General features: G+C 42.9%; 1 protein-coding gene across 2 annotated transcripts in view; it reads right to left on the reverse strand.

Annotated features, from left to right (window-relative positions):
* Positions 1–7104: 7104 nt before the first annotated feature.
* Positions 7105–26671, reverse strand: part of INSC (INSC spindle orientation adaptor protein) — a 133787-nt gene continuing 114220 nt past the window's right edge. For both annotated transcript variants that reach the window (XM_023230864.2, XM_023230865.3), the window contains exons 10-13: positions 18628–18694; positions 15234–15389; positions 13775–13851; positions 7105–8388 (exon numbers count right to left, since the gene is read on the reverse strand). In XM_023230864.2, the coding sequence (XP_023086632.2) occupies positions 8260–8388; positions 13775–13851; positions 15234–15389; positions 18628–18694 (429 nt within the window). In that variant the 3' untranslated portion in view covers positions 7105–8259. The remainder of the gene's footprint in view (positions 8389–13774; positions 13852–15233; positions 15390–18627; positions 18695–26671) is intronic.

A 26671-nucleotide genomic window follows, 5' to 3' on the forward strand; every position in this document is an offset into this window, starting at 1 on the left:
ATTCTGGCAACAATACTTGACCTCTCTAAGCCTCTTCCCCATCTGCAATGGAGAGTATATGTGGAAATATAATAATAGCACCCAACTCACAAAGGTGAAAATGAGAGGTAACACTTGGTAAAATGACTCCACGTAGGAGGCACTCAATAATTACGATCAGCATTAGCTCCATACTTTCAGGCAAATTTCAAATGGAGCCACTGAGCTGAGGAAGGCTCCTTCAATTCTTCCCTGCTCTGAGTTCCAGAATAGGATTCTTTGCCCCAGGGTCCCTGTTATGACTTCTTACCTAGGTCATAGATATGACCAAGTTCCCAGTCTACCCTCCAAGGCTCTGTTAAAGTCGGTTGGACTTTGAGAGGGTCTCATCAGTTGAGACAGAGTCATGTCTCCTGCCTGCTAAGGGTGCACAGCCTGGAGAGGGAGGACAGGACGTTCTCCCACCTGCTATGGGCTTTAACTGTAACTCTCATCCAGGGTTTGACGTCACCCCTTCTTTCCTCATTTAAACTTTCTCTTTCAAAGGTTCCACCTTTCTGAATATTATTAAAAAAAAAAAAAAAGACCCTGCAAACTTTGGCCTGAGTTTTCCATTCTGTGTCCAACTTCCTTTTCTTCCTCCTTTTCTTTTGCTTGTTAATAAAGTTTCCTTTATGTGTAACACCATCTTTCCACACTATGAATTTGTGGGTGTTACAAAAAGGTAGCATTGAAGGGATAGTAATTATTCTGATGTTTAATATAGCCACAGACTAGACATGACAGAGCTGCAGGTCTTCCTAGGGCAAGTCCTCTCATGAAGGATCGTACCTCGGAAGCTTACGTAGTGTCATTTGTGTCTCAATGCCTTTGAGTAGGCTCTTGGTTTCCTCATCCTTTGATCTTCCCTTCGTATTCTTTTCTACAACTTATATTAGAAAATCAGACTTACGCACTTTCTGCTCCCAGCCCTCCTTATCCCAAGCAAAAAAATTCAAAGGGTGTGGAATATTGTTATTAACCAAGAAAGTACATTTTCTTCTGCTTGTTGCATTTTCCTTTTATTCCCTTTTGAACTGTTGTTTCTGAAATCAAATTTCAGTGGTAATTTTCTCTTTACCTTTATTCTTCTAACAAATGCAATTATTGATGGCTCTGTTCTACCACAACTGGCGGCTGGCATGGTGAGAGACGTGGAGGGGAGTAGAGGGAAAAGGAGTGGGTTTGTTTTCAGTTCTGTATGCTCATTTTGGTAGCAGTGGGACACAGGGAGATAGTTGGGACCTGAGAGATATTGACACATTAGACTTTCTGAAATTGAGTGAGCAGTTTAGAAAGAGTTTGGAAAACATGAATGTGACTAGTAAAATAGCATTTTAGACAGAAAAGCCTTGCTAAAAATATAATCAACGTGGTGGTTTTAAAATATGTCTGAAAATTCTTTGATAATCCACTCTTCACACAGTGGAGCTTCATTCCCCTTTCCTTGAATGAGGGCTAGATTCAGTTACATGCTTCTAACTAACAAAATGTGTCAGAAGTCATCTAGGTGACTTCTAAGGCTAGCTCCTAAAAAGGATGGATTCTGTCTGGCTCTATCTCTCTTGGATCACTCACTCTAGAGGAAGCTAAAAGCCATGTCAAAGAGGACACTGAAGCAGCCTGCAGAGAGGCTCGAATGAAGAGTAACTGAAGCCTCCCACCACCAACTAGCACCACCTTGCCAGCCAGGTGAGTGAGCAACCTTGAAAGCAGATCCTCCAATCCTATTGATGTCTTAATGTGATCACAGCCCTCGTGGACACCTTTTTAAAAAGTAACAGTTTTAATTGATATATAATTCACATATCATAAATTCATCCTTTTAAAGTGTATTAATTCACTGGAGTTTTAGTATATTCACAGAGTTGTGCAACATTCACCATCAATTTTCATCACACCAAAAAGAAACTCCATACTCACGAGCAGTTACTCCACATTCCTCCTCCCCAAATCCCCTGACAACCACTAATCGACTGCCTATCCATGCAGGCTTGGCTACTCCGTACATCTCATATATTTGGAACAGTACAGTATGTTGCCTTTTGTACTAGTTTCTTTCACTTAGCATAATGTGTTCAAAGTTAATCACTGTTGTAGCCTACATCAATGCTTCATTTTTTTATTGCCAAATAATATTCCATTGTACGGTTTATCACATTTTTAAAGACTAGTTATCAGCTAATGGACATCTGAGTTGTTTCTACTTTGGGGCAACTATGAGTGATGCTATTACGAACCTTAGTGTACAGGTTTTTGTGTGAACATTTTCATTTCTTTTGAACATATACCATGAGTGGAATTGCTGGGCCATATGGTAACTTTATGTTCAATATTTTGAGGAACTAACAGAATGTGTTTCCAAGTGGCTGTATTATTTTACCATCCCACCAGCAATGTATGAAGATTATAATTTCTCTATGTCCTTACCAATACTTGTTATTGTCTTTTCTTCATTTTAGCAATCCTACCCAGTATGAAGTGGTATCCCATTGCAATTTTGGTTTGCATTCCCTAATGACTCATGATGTGAGCATCTTTTACATACCTTTTGGCCATTTGTATGTCTCCTTTGGAGAGATACCTATTCAAATCCTTTGTCCAGCTATTAGTTGGGTTGTGTTATTGTTGAATTATAATAATTTGTTGTACCTGGTATCAACCCCTTATCAGATACACGACTTGAAGATATTTTTGCCTATTCCATGAGTTGCCTTTTCACTTTCTTAGTGGTGATCTTTGAAGCACAAAAGTTCTTAATTTTAGTGAAGTATAATTTACCTATTTGTTCTTTTGTCACTTGTGCTTTAGATAACATAGCCAAGAAACCATTGTCTAACCCAAGATTATAAAGATTTACATCTGTGTTTACTTCAAAGAGTTGTATAGTGTTAGCTCTTATACTTAGGTCTATGATGCATTTTCTGTTAATTTTTGTGTTTGGCATAATGTAGCTTTCGAATTGGATTACTTTTGCATGTGGATGTCTAGTTGGAGTTTTTACAGAAACTCTAAACTCATTTTGCTTCTTCTGGGAGCTGCTATGCTGCTGCTTTTCTTTTTATTACTATTATTATTATTATTATTATTATTATTACACTTTAAATTCTGGGGTACATGTACACAACGTGCGGGTTTGTTACATATGTATACATGTGCCATGTTGGTGTGCTATGCTGCTGGTTTTTACAGCTGTTGCAGTTGAGGCTGCTGGTCTTTAAGAATACCCTGGAGCTAGGGAGAGAGGTATGAGAATGAGACAGGTTAAACACTACAAAGCTCACTGTTCTTACAGAGATTCAGGCCTTTTTCTTTAGAACTCCTTGGATTATTGCAAGCCTTTAATTAATTTTCAAAGTTCTGAAAAAAATTGATTTGTATAATCTTAAACAGTGTTCTCATTGCTTTTATGGAGAAGCAGACTTTGGGAGCCCTTGCTCTGCCATTCTGTGAATGCTTTCAACATCTTCATTAGAAACTTATGAGAAATCCTGAGCCATATCCACTCAGCTAAGCTATTTCTGAGACTCTGACCCACAGGAAATATAAGAATAAATTTGTTGTTGTTGTTGCTGTTGTTGTAGTTGTCATTGTTTTAAGCCACTAAATTTGGGAGTAATTTCTTTTGTTGAACAGATAACATGCCAAGAGATAGACACCAATGCTAGGACAAACAGATGAATTTTCAGATTATGGCTTCACATAGGGTGAAACTTCATGATCCTGAGGACTACCAAATAATAGAGAAAGTAAAGACATTCAGTGGAGATGCGAGAGCAATAATGAAGAATTCTGTTAGAAGGGATACTGTCAAGGGGCCCCAGCATAACAAAAATGAAGTACTGGGCCGTCTATAGAGTTCTTTCCAAAATGATGACAGTAATCATGATGACAACAACTTACATTTGCACAGAACTTTATAGTTTACTAAGAACTTCCATACAAATGATCTTCCCTAATCTTAATCCTAACCCTAAGAGGGAGATCAGGCAGGAGTATTATCCCTGCTTTACAGATGAGAGAACAGAAACTCATCGAGGTACAAAACCCTGTCCAAAGTCAACAACAATAAAGTGGTAGAGCTAGGATTTTTAACTCATAGAGGAATCCTCCTGATTCCAGCTGGTGGTGACTCTTTCTCCATAGCATGCTGCCCATGTATCCTAAAGAATCTGGGTGTCCAGATTTCCCCATCTAGACACAGTATATAGATGTAGACTCTACTCAACCTGTGGGCTTCCTGAAAACCCAGTTCCAGCCTTAATCCCATCCTAGGGCCTAGAGATAAAGGAAGATTGCAGGCAATATGTGTGCTTTAGGCCAAGAAAATCCTGACTTTTAATCAGCCAGCCTTTTAATCAATCAGATCCAACCTGATCTGTGTGACCTGAGCTAACTTGTGGCTGTACCTGACTAGTGAGGACTTTATGCCCATGGCCTCAATCATGAAGGCCTAAGGCCACATAGCTGGTCAATGTCCTGCACAGTATAGTAGTTGTCTTGTACAGAGTGTAGGGAGAGAGTCAGCAGGGTGAAAGTTACTATGGGAAAACCATGGGGCAGAGTCAAGGGCTGGTGTGGAAGGTGGAGACTCTTCTACCTGGAACACACTTCTGGCCACAGCCTTTGGTCCCATCTCTAGGAACCATCAACTATGCTGACTCCTCTCTTTATAGACCTCCTGTGATTTTAACAGTCTGCTGCAGTTGATTCAGCTCTGCACCAACTTCTGAATAACTCTGTCTTCCTTCCTCTAAGGCCTGGGACAGGTAGTTCCCTGAATATCTCTATCTTCCTTACTCTGAGGCCTGGGACACAATCTACTTCCCTTTCTCCAGGCGCTGCCATCTCCTACTCCACCCTTCCTGGTTCTTTCTGAAACAAGGCTCCAATGAGGGATATTATTTGCCTCTACCTATAACCCCCTTATTTTCCCCTTCTCTAAAGCAAGTCTCATAAATCCTGTTACTTGATGGTTTGCTTTAGGCCCAAAGTAATACTGGTTGCTTTTCAGAGGAATAAGAAAGAATGTAGACTTTTCTACCTGTGCTATTATTCTCAGTTTGACCTCATCCTAACCTTACTCAGATCCAATCTCTACTCTTCTCTAACCTGCTCTCTTCTCAAGAGGCTGGTTCCAGAGGATTTCATAACTGGCTCTCACCAGAGTACTAGCCAATGGCAGGCACTGGAAGGAGGTCAGAAGGTGAGAAGAGATGGTCTGGGTATTTCTGTCCTGCTGCCTCCCTGCCCAGACTCCATGTCCCTCACAGCAGCTGAGTCCCTATGGCTCCCACCAGATAAGCCCCTCTGCCACAACTGCAGCTCTCAGTGGACTTTGGTAACACTATTATCTCACTTGACCCTTCTGCCCTTAGCATGGTAAGGGCTTACCTTGGTGGTTAGTCTCTGGGCAACTCAGCATCCCTCAATAGCTCCCTTAACTCTACGTTCAAGTCTCCAAGTAGTCTCTTTACTAAAACTTTATTATTTGAACCACCTGAGTTAAACTCTGTTTCCTACTAGGCCCCTGGCTGATATATATGCACTTTCACAATAAAGGTTGCAGTGTAGGAATGTTCAACGTTATATATTATCCAAAGAGCTACTCTCCTTTAATCTCTTCCAGTTCTGTGATATTAGTGACCAACTAGCCTGATATTGAGGAATGGGCAGAACTTTGACCTTGAATGCAAAAGGCTACGATTTAGTCTTCATTCTGTATGCTTTGGGGAAAAATCATGTGCTTCCCCTCAACACAGGCCTCAGTTTCCTCACTATAAAATTAGTATTAAACTAGATCAGTGATTCTCAAAGTAGGGCCCCTGATCTCCGGGGATTCCTAAGACACATTCAGGAGCTCTGTGAGGTCAAAACTATTTTTATAAAAATACTAAGAAGTTATTTACATTTCTCCACTTATTGACATTTGCACTAATGGTGCAAAAGCAATGGTAAGTAAAATTGCACCTTAATATGACCAAGGCAGTGGCACCAAACTGTACTTATAGTTAGTGTATTCTTCACTGCCACACACTTAAATTTTTAAAATGCCAATTCCACTTAGGAAAATCCTTGACGAAGCAGTAAAAATTATTAAGTGTATTACATTCTGACCCCTGGTACATGCCATTTTAACTATTCTGAGTGATATGAAAACTGCCCTTCAGGCATTTCTACTGTATGCCAAAGCAGAATGCATGTCAGTTTCAAGAGAAAGGTACTTGTGTGATTGTCTGACCTACTGTATGAACTAGTTGCTTTTTCTGTGGAACACTACCTTTACTTGAAAGAATAATTGACAAATTGTGATTATTGAGACTGAGGTGTTTGGCAGACATTTTCTCAAAAATGAACAAAGTGAGTCCATCTCTTCAAGGGAAGTAACTGACAGTGTTTGTTGCCAATGACAAAATTTATGCTTCCAAGCTTGATAGCTTCCCAATATTTAAAAACTTTTCTGATGAGATCATAATGATATTAACCAAAGTTATTTGTTGATATCATATAATGAAAGTTGCCCATATCTTAGCATAACTCAGTGATATATATATATATACACCTTATTTCTAAAAATGGAAGCTTTGTATAAGGACTCAGAAGACCTTGGTTTGAATCCAGGGTCTGCCATTTTCTTGCTACTTCAGCTCCATTGCTGCATCTGTAAAATGAGTTTCCTCTGTTTCTTCTCTGTAAAATGGGTATATAGTAATAAATGTTAATATCTATATCAAGAATGATATAAAACAAATCCATGGCACCTGGTTAATGTTGCACAAGGGTTTTCTATCATAATAATCATCATCATCATCACATTAGGTGGGAGGACCTAGACATTATCTTTCTATACAGCATATGACTTCAGCACAAAGGCTTTGGTAATAGATATTGCCAGATTCAAATCCTAGCACCACTTACTAGCTAGTGACCTTGGACAAATAATTTAATAATCTGATCACAGGTAATAACATATATGAATATACTAATTAATACTTATGTGATTATTGTGAGAAATAAATTAGATAATGCACATTACATGCTTTGCCCATGACTTGGTTCATTAGATTAACTCACTTAAACTAGTAATTGGGAATTTAAGAAATGTTTCTTGAAACATTATTATAATCATGATTTTACACAATTATATTGTGTAAATTATATCATAATATGATGGCATTAATATTTTCAGAAGGATCCCCAGATTTTTGTGATATTTTCAAGCAGTGATATTGGCAAACCAGCTCTCTAGAAAAAAAAAAAAGCGAAAACTGTGCTTTATAGCATCTGCGAATTTCTGTGGTGTAAATACTCCCATTATGGCCAATTTCAACATGAGGGCTCATGGGGTAGCTCATGGCTACCAACACAAGGTCACTGAATGCAGAGTTGGAAAGAAATTCCCACAGTTGTCCCTTGTGAGTGGCCATGAGCTGGCTTCAGCACACCACTGCTCTCAAGTATAGTGTTGAGGAGGAATCATTCAATAAGCCTCATCTGAAGATTCTATTCACCAGGAGGTAAACAGGAGGTTACACAAAAGAAAGCCACAAAAGAAGCCAAAGGAAGTAGGGTTTCTGGTGCCTTTGGAAGTATTTTTGAAAGTCACTTTGGTTTCTCACTAAATCACTCAGAGCTTAACCTATTTATACACCTGTGAAAACAAGACAATTCGATATGTACTTTTAATGGTTGGAAAAGTTTTTGGAGAATGAAACCTTGGGAAGCAAGAACTTAGTTTAAAATACAACTTAATAAGAAAATCCGGGATATATATAATTCCCTTTATTGAAGAAAAAGAAACTTTTTTCCAATATATTCTACCCAATTATGGAATTCATTTTAGATTTTTGGGAAGAGCAAATATAGCTTTTAAAAAAACCCCTGCTAGGCTGTTGAAAAACGAGATTCCGAAGTTTTTAAAAATGAGGCAAGATTATATAGTTAGAGTAGAAAAAATAAGATGAAGTGGAATCACCCATGATAATCTGTCATATTAGCCATTATGAATTTCAATGTCTGCAACTGAAAAGCTACAGAAGTCAAAAAGTAAAAAACAAAGAAGATTCCCAAGGACCGCAGACTGATGATGTTGCTCTAAGATTTTGCCCTCCGTTTATTTCACACAAAAATAAGTTAAGTATAAATAAGATGAGGAGAGCTGGTGTGTACTCAGGTGTGTTCACTGGTGCGTACTCAGAGGGGGCGTGAGAACAGCCAAATGTCTTTCTTCTCCCACACCCACTACACAAAACTCTCCTCCATGTTGCTGCAGAGTAAGAAGGAATCCACAAGCCGAGGCTGGACCAACTGCTGAAAGTCAGAGTCCTGGAGGCCTTCGGGGCAGACCCCAGCCAATCTACGCAGAGCAGCCTGGGGAGAAGACAGAAGAGGTGACACATATCAGACTGGGCCATGTCAGGGACATGTATTTCCTTCACCTACCCTGAAATGTGCATTTCAGGAAGTAGTGCATTTACCAGACAATTTGGGCTGATCATCATGTTGGCCACTTGGCACCCTAGCGACCATCTTGGTCCCCTGGTCAACAGAGCAAACACATCTCTTGTTCACCTGGCTTTATTTACACCTTGATCACTAAGATAGATGTCATCTGAAAGCTGTTAATAATCTTAGTAATGGTCTTTACTGTTTCCAGATCCCTAAAGTAAACTTAGAATAGCAAGCACTATTCATTCATCCATAAATTCAGCAAGGTCCTATAGAAAGCACTATGGAAAAAAGAAGAAAAGAGAGGGAGAACATATTGTAAAAGGAGATAGGGATTCTGCTACTGGGAAATTCAACATCTGGCAAGGGGGATGAACAGGAAAGAGAGGTGCTGGCAGAATAAAATCACTCCCCAGCTCCCCACACAATAAGCAATGACTATGCTATTTCTGCTTTATGTCCATGTGTCCTTGCTCATATTCTTAATCTGCAATCCAATGCTCTACTTCTGAGCTATACCCCCTCCTCCTCCTTGCTCATACTCTTACTTGTGACTTGAAGTGACTTCCTGCTCTTACCTATTGTTACCTCCCCCATGAAGCCTTCCCCAATTACCCTGAAGCAGAGACAGTCCATCCCTCCCTCCTCTGTGCAACCAGGGCCCCTGGGCAGACCTCAAGTTTCTCACACTTGACTGTAACTAGCTTTTAGGTATTTATCTCCCACACTAGACTCTGAGCTCCTCGAGAGTAAGGATCTTGTTTTCTATTTCTCTGTATCTGTAGCAGACAACACAGAGGTTGGCACAGGGCTCAATAAATGTTGACTGAAAAGAAATGAATAAACGAAGTGCTTTAATACTGAGATCTGCTGATAGAGCAACCTGAAACTAAATGTGAGCTGTGCACCTACCTAGACCTGTTTACCAGTTAACTGAGGCAATGCATGTTAAGTGTTTAATAAATATTAATTTCTTCCCTCTTCCTGGGCATATACACAGCAGGGAACAAGGTACCTCTCCTCTCTCACCCCTGGAAGCAAAAAGAGTGGGGGAATATCTAGAATGGCAAAAGAAGCAAAGAAGGAGGGAATGCAAACACTGAGGATCTCCCCATAGCATCTCCCTTAATCCCTACATGATGTTGCAAGCTAAGTGTCATGATCTCCATTTTGGAAATAAGGAAACTAGGGCTCAGAGGGGGAAAGTGGCCTTCCAGACATCACACAGGAGTCTCCAGGGCACTCAGACCTACGCACACAGGTAGGATGCTGCAACCCCAGGATACAAGGTTATATTGAGCATAGGCAGGGGTACCGCTCATTACCTGGACATGGCAGGTAGCCTGTTGCCGAGAAATCAGGCCAACAAAGTAAAAAGAGAGGATAGTTTGAGCTGGTTGCTGGGAGTCGCAGGCGCTGTCACGTCCAGGCAGGGTCAAAGAGAAGGAGTGTGTGTCTCTGTGCATTAATGAGCAGGGTCTGTGACTCTAGCAATGTGAAGTAGACTCCCCAGAACTGTCTCTAACTAGCATATCTTGACTCTCATGGAGCATGGTTTACCCCACGGGCTAACAAGGGTAAACTTCATAGCACTTTCTGATTCTTCTTGGCTCCAGCTGGGAAAGATAATCCCATTGCCCTTGAGTCTTCACCATGAAAACAGAACCAGGGATTTTCTGAAGATGAGGAAATAAGGCCACCAGTGCATTTTTGCATCATTAGGGATAAAAAATAAAGCAAGAAGGGAGACAAGGAGACACAGAGAAATAGAACATAGACTTATCAAGAGAGCAAATAAGACAGAAAAGGGAAATAGCCAAAAAACAGAGAAAAAGAGACAACAGAGAAAAAAGAACAAGAAGGAAATATTAAAACAGACAGAGAGGAACTTGGTGGAGAAAAAAGACCAAGTATAAAAAAGAGATGGAGAAAAAAAGAGAAATCGTGGCAAAGAAAATAAAAGAGAGAGCCCTTAGGAGGAGGGGAGATAATAGGAGAGAGGTAGGGTGAGGTAAGGAGGCAGAGAGAAAATGGAAGGGATAGAGAGGGAGAGAAAGGAGTTATGGTGATAAAAACAGGGGAGGGAGGGAAAGGAGAAAGAGAAACTGCTAAGAGAGAAGGCAAACCCTAGAAAGAGAGCAAAGCAGAAACCAAAACACAGCAGAGAACAACAGAGAGAGAAGAGACACCCTTACCTCCCCACAGTCCCCAGAAAGTCTGCAGGACATGAACCCTACCGTAGCTCAGAGCACCCCCTCCTCAGTGTGCAGCAGCCTCAAAGGACCCTGCACCCTTGCCAACCCTTCTCTCAGCCTCTGCTTCTCTGGGAGGGTTAAACAGCTAGTCATCCTAGAATCTCATTCCCAGAGAGCCTGAAAGCACCCAAGCATTAAACAAGCCTGGCAACCTACTGACAGCTGCTTCATTCGGGAAAAACCCATTCTGTTTGGGAGAGTTGATCTGCACTGCCACCTTCCCAGACAGGGGAGACAATAAGTGAAACTTCCTCCCTCCACCTGAAGGGAGCCTTTGAAGCTGGAAAGGTCTTGGGGAAGAATAGGAATAGTGGTTTCTAACTCCATCTGCCAGGCTAGACTCCAAGTGAATCTCACCAGCCAGGAGACCACACTCAAATGTTGGAACATTCCTAGGGACAAACCATGGACACCCCCAAGACTGGGAGCTAGGAAAAGGGGAAGCAAGTCTATCAGTCCCCAAGTCAATTAATACATAGTCACCAAACTCAACGTCCCATGGATATACAAAAAGCTGGAAAAAGTCCCCTGCCCTGGGAAGGTTCCAGGCTAGAGGGGGAAAAATACAAATCCTCCTCCATGAGTCAATGCTGGAGACCAGTGCTATAAGAGATGGGGAGAGAAAGAGCATGGCTTGGAACAAGACGGTCTGGTTGAAAAGTGCAGGCCTCTAGAATCAGGCAGGCCTGTGTCTGAATTCCAAGAGCCTCCCCTTACAACACCTGGGACAAAGATAATGGAACCTGCCTTGGACTGAGTCAAACAAAATCCAAGACAGGAGGCTCAGGTTCATGCTGTTTATTCTCTGGCTTTGCACCACACAGAGCTCCTGGAAAATTTTGTGAAGGAGAGAGATTTAGATCTAAGCTTGGAAGGATTGGCAGAATTTTAATAAACAGAGTTGTAGAGAAAACATTTGCTGGGAGCAAGGGTCAAGGCACACAGTTCAGGGTGCTCTGGCTTAACCCAGGTGGACAGGGCCTGGAGACAGTGGGAGGTCTGCAGGCCCTAGGGATGGGTCGGAGTCAGACTGAGAAGGGCTGAACAGGTGGACAGTGGCCCAGAAATAATGGGGAACCATGGAAAGGTTCGATGGAGATTTCATGAAAGTGTCATGATTATAAACTGTCATCAGGAAAATTAACTCAGAAGCCATATGGAGAATGGATTAGGGAGGGAGGGGTTCTCTTCAGCATCCACCAACTCATCCACAGAATAAATATAATCCCTTTTCGGCTTGAAAGTCCTTAAAGTGATTAAAGATAGTAGCCAAGCTCTTCTGTGTGCTCTCTTTCACACTAATAAAAATGATAGCAGTAATAATCACAAGCCCTCATATCTGAATGGAGCTTTATAGTTTCCCAAGTGCTTTCAATGCTACCAACATTTCCTCAGGGCCTATTCAGAGTCAGGCAGTGGTAGTTGGGGCCAATCATTACATGTTAATTTCTTCTCACTTCACTTGCTAGAACAGGCAGAATTAAGAGGATCTGTGAATTTGAATGAGAAAAGGTTACATCTTTGTTTTCACCAACCTGTAACTGAAACTTAGCATTTCCTTCTATTGCAATGTGAATGCAGCAACAAACCATGGCGTCTTCGCAATCCCTGTGACTTGTGATTTCCCAGTAGAAATTACAGATACTTTCACAGCCCATGAAAGTTGTTGAAAATATTTTCAAATACCATTTATTGTCTGCACGAGTCAAGATGACAATACTTACTAGACTTACTGCTAGGTCTTATTTAATGTGTTAACTAAAAAGCAAATATATTAATATATCACATATTTTAATAGTTTAATAATTTTAAATATAATTGGTTTTGGTTTTAATTCTATATATTTTATTTTTATTTTTGCATTTAAAAGATTATTCTGAAAAGGGGTCTGTAAGCTTCACCACACCACCAAAGGCACAAGAAGATTAAAATTGCCTTGAATATACCAAAATAAAAGCCACAGAAGGGCAGAGATTTTTGTCTTTTTTACCTGCAGCTGTATCCCCATAGCCTAGAACAGCGAATGGAACACAGAATCATTCCGTAAACATTTATTGAATAAAATGTATAGCACTGAATGACTTATCAAATGTCACACAGCTCATTAATGGTACGACCAAGACAGGTCTGATTGACTGCAATGCCCCACTGTTTCTACAACTGTGAAACGCCCATCAGAAACTCCCAGAAAAGAGACAAGCTCAGCTCAAAACGGGCTGAGGAGAGGACTTTACTGTGAGACAGCTTGAAGGATCTTTAAACCCATCACTTCCCCCTTGTGTTCTTTGATCACAAGAGCCAGCACTTTCTTCTGGAACTTAAGGGTTCTGTTTATAGAGTGGCTTCCCTGCTCCTAAATGTTTTCAAATGGAAGCTACTCTACTTTGGGAGTCCTTACAGCCCTAGTAGGGAAGAATATATAGACAAAGTGTGCATTCTCTGTCTGGTACTATTGATTATTTCATGATGGACGCCTAGCAAAAAGAAGTTGGGTGGGGACTTCCTAGGATACACTTGCTTGTGTTCAAGGTGAGGATCCAGGTTGCTGCTGAATAGTCCACTCTGTCTTGATGTGTTCCTTCTCGTTCTGTTCCACAAAGGTGGAAGGAGCCACAATGCTGGAAGAGTGCCAGCAGATGGGCTTCCTGTAGGGATAAGTGGAGGCTTTTCTCCCTTTATTCCCTTTGGAATAGGCAGGGGATATCCTTATCCTAGCTCCCATGTTCTGCAGGCACCATGACATAGACAACACCAACTAGCGTTCCACAGGAACCTCAAAGGTTCCTGTTCCTAAAACTGTAGTGGTAGAACAGAGGGAAGAGGGAGTTTCTCAGCCATCATCTTTCACACATATTACCTCATAAAATTTTCATCACGATTTTATGAATTAAGTGAAACAAATATTACAATGATCACAATCCTAAAGAGAAAAGCTAAAGCCCAGAGAGGTTTTACGGCTTCCTGAAGCCAGCCACAGCACAGCCAGTTCTCCTGGCCCCCTTGTCTGCATCCCGAAGGCCAGGGGAAAACCTGGGGGAAGACTGAGAACTCACCAGGCAGGCCACGAGCACAGCATCACTGCTGTTCCTTTCTGATGGGGATCTGCAGAGCTCGATGAGACGGGACATGCCTGTAGGAGACACAGGGAGAGCCTCAAGCCCAGGACGGGGCCCAGTCGGGCCTGACCCAGAGGTTCTGGGCCTACCTTGCACACCCAATCTGCCAGAGAAGGGGGCTGAACCCACCTTGGGGAGTCTGTGGTGGAAACTTTCTATTCCCTCAGTGGTGAGCAGAGCCTGGTCAGGGTCAGGCCAAGCTGAAGCATCCAAGCCAAATCCACAGATGTGGGTTAACATTTGAATCTTTACCAGACAAAATTCCTAGCTGTGTCTTTTTTGCTCAAGTGCCAATTTCAGCCAGAAAATATACTGTGGCTAAAATAACATAAAACTATAGACTCTACTAATATTTCCTAGGGCTTTACTGAGCAGAGTTAAGTGAATGACTTAGCTTTGCAATGCAGACTGACTTCTTTTAAACTTTAAGAAAAAAAAAAAAACCCTCATTATACGATAGCAGTAGAAGGTATGCAAATGCAGTCTGTGTGTCCATCCTCTGTAAGGTCTTGAAGGAGCAGGAACCCTTTGCTGCCCCAGGCTGTCCCTCTGGGTACCTGGAGGATTGGTGACACTGCCATGCCTTTTCTCATGCTTCTTCCTGAAAAGCCCTTTCTCAGCCTTCACATGGGAGTAACTTTTACTTACTTTTTCAAACCACAGCAGAGGACTCGCCCCCTTGTTAAAACATTCTTTGACTCACCCAGATAAACATGGGCTACTTCTTGTGCATGCCAAATGCACCATGGACATGCTTTGAGTGTCACTCCCATGATACTGAAGTGAGAATATCCCTTTTATTTGTCACCTCCATGAGGCTGTGAGCCCCTGTGGTCAGGACAATGTCACATCCAGTGTTACATGCCCAGCACTCAGAACAGAGCTTAGCATAGGGTGGGTGCTCTGAAAATATTTGTTGGGTAAATAAGTCATTAACTGAATGAATGAGCATGTTAATGAGTGAATTAATGGATGAGTTAATAGTGAATAATGAAGTCATGAATGGGTTAATGAATATATGAACTAAAGGATAAATTAATGAGTAAATGAATGAGTAGATAAGTAAACACATGAGTATATGAATAACTGAGCAAGTGAATAAATGAACGAGTGAATGAAATAATGGGGTTCTTATTAACAGTCTGCAGGTGAGTCACTGTTCTGGCCAACTTTTACCACTCTAGGTCCTTTCTCCCTCTTGCTTCAGCCCCAGGTTACAAACTAGACTAGGAGCTGCACCCCTGAGCCTCCATCCCAGCATTTTCTAGCCCCCAGAGATAGGGCTTATGCCAGCCAGCCCTTGCCCTGTGTCCACTGTTGCCACCATGAAATCAGAGCCGCTCCCGCCCCCAATCCCCCCATTCCACTCCAGTCACAGCCAGCAAGCACCACTCACAGCTGAGCCGCACAGCCTCCCGTGCCACATCTGGGTCTCGGCTGAGACGAGCCAGGGTCACTGCAGCTTTCTGCTGGACTCGCTCACAGGCTGCCACCTCAGCAGGGGTCCCAGACCTTGGCTTTTCAGACAGCATGCCCATGATGAGCTGGACCCCTAGGCAGAAAGCAAGGAACAGTTGGTACCTACCCCCAGCATGGAGCCTTCCCCATGGGGCCAGCTGGATGGGTGGCTGCAGGGTGCAAGCAAGGGCTGTCAGGATGACTTCAGGGGTCTCACCCACAGGGCAGAAGCTGGACAGGGCTATTTCTCCATGCCTTCTACTCCTGAGGGTGTCTTCATGTACCAAGTCACTATACTTGGGAGGAACATCTGAAGACATCTTTATTTTTTTAGTGCTATCATTGAGCTTTTACTCAACACTGTGCTAAATGCGTAGTAAATGCATAATGCCCTAAAACCTTCCAGTAGCCTCATGTATTTGGTACCATTATAATTCCATTTTGAAGCCCAGAGAGAAGTGAAGTGTCTTGCCCAGTGTCACATGGTTAGTAGTTGAGGGAGCTGCTACTACAATTCAGATGTAGCATCACATTTAGGATTAAGAAAACAAAAACGAAAGAAACTCAGATAACTGGTTTCTCTACATCACCTCTTCGCTTCTGATACTGGCTGCAGCTGAGACAGGTCCAGTAGTGATGAATCCCCCAGGTAAGAGGTGATCCAAACCTAAGCTGGATAATGACTAGATCAAATGTTTTAGAGTGAACTCAAGCTGGAAAAGTGTGCAGTAGTTAGACTGAGATATTTCGACCTGAATAATCTCTGCTGAGAAGCCTCCTACCTCCCCCTGAAATCAGATTTGTCTTCTGATTGTTCTAGAAACCACACCCATATCCACTCATACCTCCTTGCCTTTACCCAGTCTTTCTTTCTACAAGGGATGCTGTTTTCCCTCTTGATGCTCCATCTAAAAAACTCCATCCTGCAGGTTGTAGTAAAAGTTCATCTTCTGTGTGAGCTGTTGCCCAACTGCCCATCCCACACTCCCCTCTTCTGCACCCAGTGGCTCCTGCAGCTTAGAACTTAAGCCAGACGTTACCCAAGAATATAGTTTTGCTTCATTTTGTTGCTCCACACAGCGTCTACAATTTTTTAGATTTTTGATAGTGTGCTAATTGGAGGATTTCTATAAAAATCTAGATTTCTGACTCCTGAAACTGCCTCCTGAATTTTAACCCTAGGCCCTCATTTCTGCACAACAAATTATTAAAGCCTATTATGAGTTCCTTCTTTAAAAGAGATTGATCCTGTCTCTGGTGAATTCACCTCATCCATTTACATTACCTGTCTGAATTGTGTAGACATCTAAGTTTGCAACCTGTGATTTAGACCATGGACTCTCAAAGCCCAGCCTGCACAACATGATTTGCCCTGTCCAGAGAGGCCTGTCTTCCAGTAGACCCCAGTTGCACTGACACCTTTGTTGATTCCTCAAATCCTGCCCTGCTTTGGAAAATAGCTCCTTCATTAAACTCTCTTCAGGTAAACCCCGTGAGACTGCCACTGTTTCCTGAAAGAGCAGAGGGTCTTAGCACAGTGCTCATTCTGTGCCAGACAATCTTCTAACATGATTCATGTTAATCCTCACAACATCCTTATGAGGTAGGGATTATTTTTATTTTGCTGATGAAAAATCTGAGAGGTCATATGGTTAGTAAACAACAGTGCCAGGATTCAAACCCACAGAGTATGGTTCCAGTTTTCAATCTCAATCACCATGACAACCTCCCTCTGTTGCATTATTCTATTGTAGATGTTATATATCTATCATATGTCACTTTTGTTAAGTTGTGCTCTCTGTCTAGACTGTGAGACCCTCTAGGACAAAGGCAGGGATTTAGTTATCTCTGTTCTCATTGTCTAGCACAATGCCAGGCACATATTAGGTCTCAATAACTGTTTACCGAGCGAGTCAGTCAATAGCACTTTGTGAACCATAAAACCCTCTACAGATGCCAGATATTCCAATCTCAAATTCACAGGCCTTTGGAGACCCACTCCCACTGAACACTTCAACATAAGGCTCTGTAAGTGCCGAAAGAACAGGGCACAGATGCAATAGCTCAGCTTCGTGGCCTCAGCTGGCTCAGCAAAGTTTCTCATTATTAGCTCAATCACATAAAATTAACACAAAATGATGTCCTTCAATTAGTAACAGAGCAATGGGGGATGGGAAAGTGTATGTTTGTTAAGACAGCAGGGAAGCCTGGGAGAAGGGGGTTTAGCAAGAGCAGAGGCAGCGGGCCCAGGCTCCCAGCTCACTCCGACTCATTAGCGTCTCTGGTTTCCAACCGGTTGCTAATTGCTCCCTTATTTCCCAGTCACAGGAAGCCCTCACCATCTCTGCTCCCAGCTGCAAGGCAGCTGCCTTGTCCATTGGCAGAAACGGCTTCGATCAGCTCCCAGGCCAATGAAACCTGGCCCACCCCACCTGGACCTCGGTGACATGTTCAGCACCAGATGGAACAAGGGAGCAAGTGGGAGAAGAGACGCTCTCAGTGAGGGCTCAAGACATTCAGGTTGCTCTGACCTGCTCTACCACTCACCCCTTCCTCGGCTTTCTACTGCAGCCAAATCCAATAAGATAGGAACAATTTAAAGTTGGAATGTATCCCTTGGTAGGACTAGATTTTTTTATTTGGTGATCTTAATGAAATATTTGCCTTCTCCTCACCACCTTATTAAAATACCAACCATCACCACCCCACCCTGATACTATCCTACTCTTCTTCCCTGTTCATTTTCCCCAGGGCACTGTCACATTATCATCACTGGACATTTGCTGTCTTCTTATACATTATCTGTCTTCCACTAGAATTTAGGCCTCACAAAAGCAAACAAATATTCACATATATAGGCCCAGTTGCCCACATACAAGCACACACATATACGCTCATGCAAGCATGGAGACACGTGTACCTAATTTTTTTTTCTTTTTTGAGACAGAGTCTCGCTCTGTCGCCCAGGCTGGAGTACAATGGCGTGATCTCAGTCCACTGCAACCTCTGCCTCTGCCTCCCAGGTTCAAGCGATTCTCCTGCCTCAGCCTCCTGAGTAGTTAACATTACAGACGCCCACCACCACACCCAGCTAATTTCTGTATTTTTAGTAGAGACGGGGTTTCACCACGTTGGTCAGGCTGGTCTCGAACTCCTTACCTCAGTTGATCCACCCACCTCTGCTTCCCAAAGTGCTGGGATTACAGGCATGATCCCTGCGCCCGGCTACATGTACCTATTTACATACCCGCACAGGCATTCACACAAGCACACAGACCAGTCCCCTACATCCAGATAATTCACATAACATGTACAATGCTGCAAAGACATACCATTCTCCTGAATGATGTCAGAGGCACACTGTTCCAGGACAGACATGTTTGCCAAGATGGTCACAATCTGGAAAAGATAATTTAGAAACTGAGAACATGAGCACACTTGATCCTAATGGTACTCCCTACAGACAGGTCAGACAGGGGCTACAAAGCTTCCTTTTATCCTGTGACTCCTTCCTGTCCACCAGGCCTATCCTTCCAAGGCATTTTCTTCTATCATCATGGGCTCCTGCCACCCAGATGTATTTCCCCGGTGACTAATACCCATTTACCAGCCTACGGCTATAGCATGGCTCCCAAGGGCCCCAGGACACCCTGGAAAGACTAGCATAACCCTGGGTGAAGTTGGGGCCCAGCTGTCTTTCTGCTCTGGTCCCCAGTCCTGAAATGCAGACAGAACAAGCAGGTCCCTGGTCCCTCAAACTCCTCTGTGCTGGCTTGTCCTCGATAGCTAGCTCTTACTCTGGATTGAGTTCTTCCATTTCAGCTTCTTTCCTAAATACTAACCCTCACCTACTTTCAACCTGTGATGAATGAAGGCTAAGGTCACGTTAGAGGGCATCAGGAGAAAGGGGCAGCATTATCAAGCATTGGGTATTATATGGAATCTGATGAGAAAGTGCATACTCAGCTGCACGTTACAAGTCTGTGGTAAGCCTCACTTATCAGTCATCGCTGAAAGTCTCTGCCTATAGGAAAATGGTATTGACACCAGGTGGACAGTGAGTCTCAGTTACAGCTTTATGGGTTGTAACCAGCCTCACCTGAAATGCCTGGTACAGTCAAGGGAGAAAAGAACTCACAAGCACAAACTGGATTAAGGAATGGCCTGACAGAGGACTCATTCCGGAGACCCCAAACTGCAAAAGGGTGCCAAAATGCTACTAGAATAGATTGGAAACATGGCACTGTTAACTCAGATACCACCCACAACACTGCTCCTGACATAAATAGCAAGAAGAAAATTCACCCACTTTCACAGAAATGGACAGTGCTCTCAAGTGGTAATTAAAATAAATAATTAAATTAAATTAAAAAACAATTCTCACTGATACAAGCCTCTGTCTCTTGAAAGGTTTCTTCAAAGCTTGCAGGATGGTATAAGCAAAGGTTGTGCCCCTACCCCCTCCTCTGAGACAGCAGTTGACAGTCTACTGAGTACAATTCAGGCAGCTAAAATTCTGAAACTGGATAGTAATGCGATGTCTACCAAGAAAGAATATTATCTACATTTTAATTACGCTGGATAACAAATATCACTATTTTACTCTGGATAACAAATACATTTAAAAATGTCTTCTTTTAAACAGAAAGGAAAAACTTTACCATATTAGTAGAATATCTATCTCTCTCCTTTCCCTGTAAACACATGTTGGAAGGGGATTCCACATTCTTAAGCTGCTACAGCATGTGTGTGTGTGACAACCCCTTCCAGCTCAGACCCCATCAGGGGCCTGGTTGGATGAGCATGACTACAGTGGGCTGCCAGAGGAAGGACAGGAGAACACTCCAGAACCTTTATCCTGAAAGCAACTCTGTACCAGCAGGTGTTTTATGATGGGGGTGACAAGCTCCTATTTGCAGTTAAGAAGATAATAGGACTAAAGGAGGTTTAGAACCTAGAGGATCTTTTACTTATTTATTTACTTATCTTTGTACTTTTTAAGATTGTGTTTGTGGGCTCAGTGGAAGGAGTTAGAGGAAAAAGCTGGGTTGGAAAGTTCCCCAAGAGGCATCGTTTGCACATTCTTATGAGGGAGGAGGTGCATGGCCAAGTCCATGTCAGTTTGGAGTTTATTTGGCTATCTCTGGGCTGTTAGCAGGAAGTATGGACTCTATTTCCACCACACAGGGGCTGCGACGTCCCACCATCACCAGGCTGGCCTCTGAATAAAAACACTTACTTGACATGCAGATCCATGAAGGAAGGAGGGAAGGAAGGAGGAAGGGAGGAAAAGGAAGGAAGGAAGGACAAACTAGGAAAACAAAAGGAAACCTTTGTCTGCGGCAACGGGTTCATTACACAGTAATTATTAGCCATGTCACAGGCACCACGTAGGTCTTTGTGTTAGACTAATTTAGATCCTGTTAATGAAAATTACTTCCTCCTTACAGAGCCTGTACCCCATGTGGTTTTCTGGAGGTGCAGATGAAGTATTCAATTAAGCACAATTTGAATAAATGCCAATTATGCCCTGCTTTGAGTCCCCCTTGTAAAACATCCATTTGTGCACCATAACACAGAGGGGAAAGAGGTCAATGTTTATCCTCACAGTCAAGTCCATGGGTGGGATTTTAGGGACAACTGTTTTACCTGGTTAGATACAAGTTAGTAATGCTGTCAGGGGGCAGAGTGCAGGAGCCAGGCAGTTTCCCCAGCCCAGGCTAATTCAGTCTTGCCTGATGATGTTCAGTTAAGTTCTACTCCATCTAAGTGAAAGGGCACCATTCCCTCTGCAGTTGTTTGGTGAATCCAGAGGACATCACCCTTGAGAGAGGTCCTAGGTAAGAGGTCAGTATAATGTAATAGCTAAGCATGTAGCTCAACCTACATCTAAATCCTGGCTCTATCACATTTTGCTATGATCTTGGCCATGTTACCTAACCTTCTATGCCTTGGTGTATTCATTTTCTATTGCTGCTATAACAAACAATTGCAAACTTAGTGGCTTAAAATGACATGATTTTATCTTGTAGTTCCAGAGGTCAGAAGTTCTAAATGAGTCTTACATAGCAAAAATCAAGGTGTTGAGAGATCTTCATTTATTCTGGGGGCTCTAGGGGAAAATCAATTTCCTAGTTTCTATTTTCCAGCTTCTGGAGGCTGCTCTCATTCTTTGGCTCGGGGGAGTATATCCTTCTGACCTTTGCTTCCTTAATCACCTTTGATTCTCTGACTCTGACCCTCTTTCCTCCCTCTTACAAGAACTTCTGTGATGACACTGAATTTACCTGGATAATCAAGGATAATATTCCTATGTCAAGATCTTAACTCAATCGCATCTAGAAAATCCCTGTCGCTATATAAAGTAACTTATTCACAAGTTTTGAGGATTATCATGTGGACATCCTTGGGGGCCCTACCATAAGAAATAAAAATAATTCAGCCAGGCACTATAGCTCATGCCTTTAATCCTAGCTACTCCAGAGGCTGAGGCAGGAGGATCACTTAAAGCCAGGAGTTTGAGATCAGCCTGAGCAATATAACAAGACTCCGTCTCTAAATAAGTAAATAAATAAAAGGTACCTTTTAAGACCTGTATGGCCATTCAGTGAGTTAATATCAAGCACCCTTTGCTAAATAAAATAAATATGGTTCGCTCTGGGCAGGAGAACCTGAAAGGACTCAAGCCTTGACAGACTGTGTCAAGAAACACTAGCCAAGTAACATGCAGCACTCGGGGGGCTGAGCATCCGTGTGGCCAAGACATGCTGCTAATGTGAGATTCCTCCCAAAGGGGAGACTGTACCAGAGCAGGTCAACCCTTCCCATCAGAGGAACAGCAAAGTGTGTATTCACTACCTTCTCTGGCATTTTCAAATTATTTTTTCTTTGGCCTCCAAAGAGATGAAAATTGAGGCAGATAGGAAATTGATCCAGGATAGCAGGGGACCTCCCATGTCACTGATTCAAGAAGAAATGCCCCTGTGTGGTAGGAAGGAGGTTGGTGAGGCCTTTTGATGTCAGCACACATGGAGGAGAAACACTTGTCTGCAGGCCGATGCAAAGGTGTAGACCAGGCCTGCCTCACATCCTAGCAGTGTCTCAGCAGTCTTCCCTCCATGCCACTTCCACTACCAAAGAGCAGAAAGAATCCAGACAAGGACATTGATTTGTAGAATTAAGGGATCTAAGGGAAGAAAGGTGTGGTCTCTTTGAACATAGTTTCTTTTCCAAGGCCAAAGAGGCAAGAGAGCCCAGAAGAAGGTACAGCCCTCTCCTCTTCTGCTCTCTTTTGAGCCTCTCCCTCCTGCTGGCAGACATGGCCCAGGGCCCAGGGTGCAAGACCTGAGAGGGCTGGACAGGTGTGGAGACTAGGAGAAGGGCTCCTGCCTAGACCCAGAGACAAGCACATGGCTTCTTCTCTGTGGTACATGGGTCTTCTTGTTGACAGGACCAGCTTTCCCTTACTACTAAAGAGGCAAGACTGGAGGGCTAAGATTAAGGCTGAGGAGACCGCATGATAAAAGCCATAGAACTGTTTTGGATGTCAGTCCTGTACTGCTGGTGAATAGACTGAAGGGCTCTCTTGGGTGAAGCCCAGCTCTCTTGCCCTGGGGATTACACGAATGTTGGGCTGTAAGCCCACAGTATTAGAGAGCGTATAAAGGTCAGACCATATTCTCTGTGCTTGGTTTGCCCTTGGCTTTGTAGGGAGGGGCTTCTGGAGCAGGTCAGGACAGGGTGTTGGGATCCTGGATTCCTCCAATACTACACAATATCCCTGATATGGTTTGGATCTGTGTCTCCACCAAAATCTCACGTTGAATTGTAATCCCCTATGTTGGAGGTGGAGCCTGGTGGGAGGTGATTGGATCATAGGGGTGGACCCTTCATGAATGATTTAGCACCATCTTCATGGTGCTGTTCTTGTGACAGTGAGCGAGTTCTTGTTGAAAAGTGTGAAGAACCTCCCCCTTCACTCTCTCTTGCTCCTGCTCCTGCCATGCGATGTGTCTGCTTCACCTTTGCTTTCCACCATTATTGTAAGTTTTCTAAGGCCTCTCCAGAAGCCAAACAGATTCCAGCTTCATGCTTTCTTATAGCCTGCAGAACCATGAGCCAAGTAAACCTTTTTTTTTTTTTTTTTTTTTTTTTACAAATTACCCAGTCTTAGGTAATTTATTTTTATTTTTATTTTTGAGACAAGGTCTGGCTCTTTCATCCAGGCTGGAGTGCAGTGGTGCCATCCTGGCTCACTGTAACCTCCATCTCCTGGGCTCAAGCCATCCTCTCACCTCAGCTTCCCAAGTAGCTGGGACTACAGGTGTGCACCACCATGCCTGGCTAATTTTTTTTTTTTTGTAGAGATAGGATGTTGCCATGTTGCCCAGGCTGGTCTTCAACTCATGAACACAGGTAATCTGCCTGCCTCAACCTCCCAAAGTAATAGGATTACATCAGGCATTTCTTTACAGCAATGTGAGAACAGTCCAATACAATCGCCACTACATTAACTCTATTTCCTGACCCTATCTTCCTGTTCCAAAGCTTACATTCCCTGTCTCAGACACATCCCACTCTCTGGTTCTGTTAGAGAACCCTGTCCCATTCATTATTGAGTATTCGCTTTGGTTCTAAGTACTTTACAAGCATTATCCCATCTAATCATCATAATGACATGAGGGAGGGAGCAAATGTCATTATTCCCATTTACACAGATGAGGAAATTGTGGCTCAGAGAGGTAAAGTGATTTTTCTACTGTCACATAGCTGGGAAATGGCAGAACCAGAATGTGAACTCAAATCTGTCTGAACTAAAAACCTGTGCTGTTTCTAATATGTCACATATGTACACAACAGAGCTTTATAAACTATACAGAGATTTTGAGATGTGAGTCAAAAACGAAACCCCTAGTGACTGGCATTTCCTGATAAATGGTATTCACAGTGAGGTCCCAGAAATGTTACAAAATCTAGTCATTCTCAAATGCCAAACAGATGAGGTATTATTGTGGGAATTATATACTAGCACTCCTGCCCTTATGAAAGCAGTTAATTCCTGAAGGCCACAAAAAGTCAGGCTCAGTAAAAATCTCTATTATATATCAGACAAGATAATCAGGTCTCTTCCATCCTAGATTATTGCTGCTTGACAGATAGGGCAGAAGTTCACCAACACATTTGGAGGTAGCCCCTTTCCTATCTCCCCCTGTCAGATCTGTTGCTGGATTCCATGGACAGTATGGCTCCTGGAAAATACTTCCTAGGCATGAAAGCATAGGACTATCCAGGTTGCTTGTCAGACTTTTCAATGGCTGACCATATCAGCTGCAGCCCATGCCACCTTCTTGTAGATTAGCCAAAGGGGATAGAAGAGCCAATGTCCAAGGCTGCCCTCACCAACATCCACACCCCAAGGGTGGCTACAGGATAGGCATACGCAACGAGGCTTCTGTTGAACAAATTAAGTGGACCTGGCTTGCCAAGATGATGGATGGGTTCTCATTGTCCAAACAGAGGTGGTCTGTATAGATCCAAGACCAAGAGGTTCCACACAGCATTGGCGTCATTGGCAGATTCATTACCGGAAGCCTCATGGGGCATTTAATCTCCTAAGTATTTCAGGGGGTGGTGAGCACTTCAAAACCTAATTCATCTTCTTTGTCTTCATTACAGAGAGCCCTCTGATCACCTTAATCCTCCCACTGCCACAGGAAAGAGCCATTTGTTTCTTTAATGGGTGCACTTTCACTAGCTAAGTGGTTGTTCTGAGCCAGGGCAGAAGGTGAAGCCATCCTGAGGACAGTGGGGGACGTGCCTGGCTCAGACAGTGGAGTAACATGAAAAGGTGCTGACTCTAGGTGCAGAGAGAACTATCTGCTGGCAGCGTGGCCACATTCTCTCCTCACCCTGATCTCCTTTTCATAGGACTCAGTGAGGCTTCAAGAGGGGGCTAGTCATTCCTTGTGATAAGAAGGGGACTTCTACACATAGAGACACAGGACGTCCAAGATGGAAGAAGTCATGCCCATTTTACAGATGAAGGAACTCCTCTCTGGAGGTTTCCATTCAATGCTGTGTGCCACACATTCAAAGGCCAATTGTAATAACATTGACAGTGGCTTCCATTGATTTAATAGCTTCTATGTGCCAGAGTCTGTACCAAGAGTTTATATTTATTCATTTATTTAATTCTTATTTCAACTTTGTAAAATATGTATTATTTGTTTCCATTTTGCAAATTAAGAAAGTGAGACTCAGAGTGAATTGCCCAAGGTGACGTGATTATTAATAGCAAAAAAGCTTCAAACTCAGGTTGTCTGAATCCAGAATTCCTTGTCTTATTGCCTCACTACTGGATCTTGTATGAAATGACTAGAGTCAGCCACAGGAGAGGCACTTGAAGGTGAAGGCACCTAAAATTATGTCAGGTAGATGAGAGACCCAGCAACTGGAGGTATCTATCTGAAGAGAACAAGAGCATGAGTAAGGCAGATCACAAAGGGTAGGCCCTCCTGTCTCCCTCCCGACTACCAAGGGTAGACATGGGGCATGTCTCCCTCAGGAGTCAATCAGGCCAATAGCCAACCAGGGTACCACCACTCTATCTGTTACTGTCACACCTTGTCTCTATGGGGACTTCTCCAACTCTTAGAAGTTAATAAGATTAGACTGGAAAGGAAGTCTGGAATCATACATATCATACATAGTCTGGAGGGCCAAGTTGAGGATTTTGGATAATTCACTACTCATGCTCTTCTTTGGAGCATCAGGTTTAAAAAGTAATGGTATTCACCATTTATTAAGAACTCAGTACGGGCTAAGCCTTATATCAGGTCCTTGCATGTCTTATTACACTCACCCTAACAATAACCCTGCAATGTAGACATTAATGTCCTAATTAATAGATGTGAAAATCCAACAACCAAGAGCCTTTGACTTGCTCAATGTCACTCAGTTGATACATGGCCCAGGCAGGACCAACACTCAGTCTGTGGTTCAACAGCAGCACCAGCTCCTTTCTTCAAAGATAACAGCAGATGAGAGTCAAAGATCAAGGTCTAAGTCAGGATTTAAATTTAATCCTCATTTAAATGGTAGCTAGCTGCCTGCCAACCATTTAATTTTGGGGACATCCTCTTGAGCCAAAATATTCTTATCTATAAAATGGGGCAAATATCACCAGTGTCACAGTATGTTTAGAACCCTCATATACAAATGCTTAGATACTAGAAAATTCTCTCCAAACAGGAGCTTCTATAGTCAGCTGCCCTTTTACAGGTGATTCTAAGGATAAGAAATAACTGACGAAGTTCGGGGAACTTCACCAAAGGCACCAGCTCTACGCTAGAGGCCTTAAAAAATCCTATGGAAATA

Source organism: Piliocolobus tephrosceles, chromosome 13 (assembly GCF_002776525.5).
Source record: "Piliocolobus tephrosceles isolate RC106 chromosome 13, ASM277652v3, whole genome shotgun sequence".
In the NCBI taxonomy this organism is placed as follows: Eukaryota; Metazoa; Chordata; class Mammalia; order Primates; family Cercopithecidae; genus Piliocolobus; species Piliocolobus tephrosceles.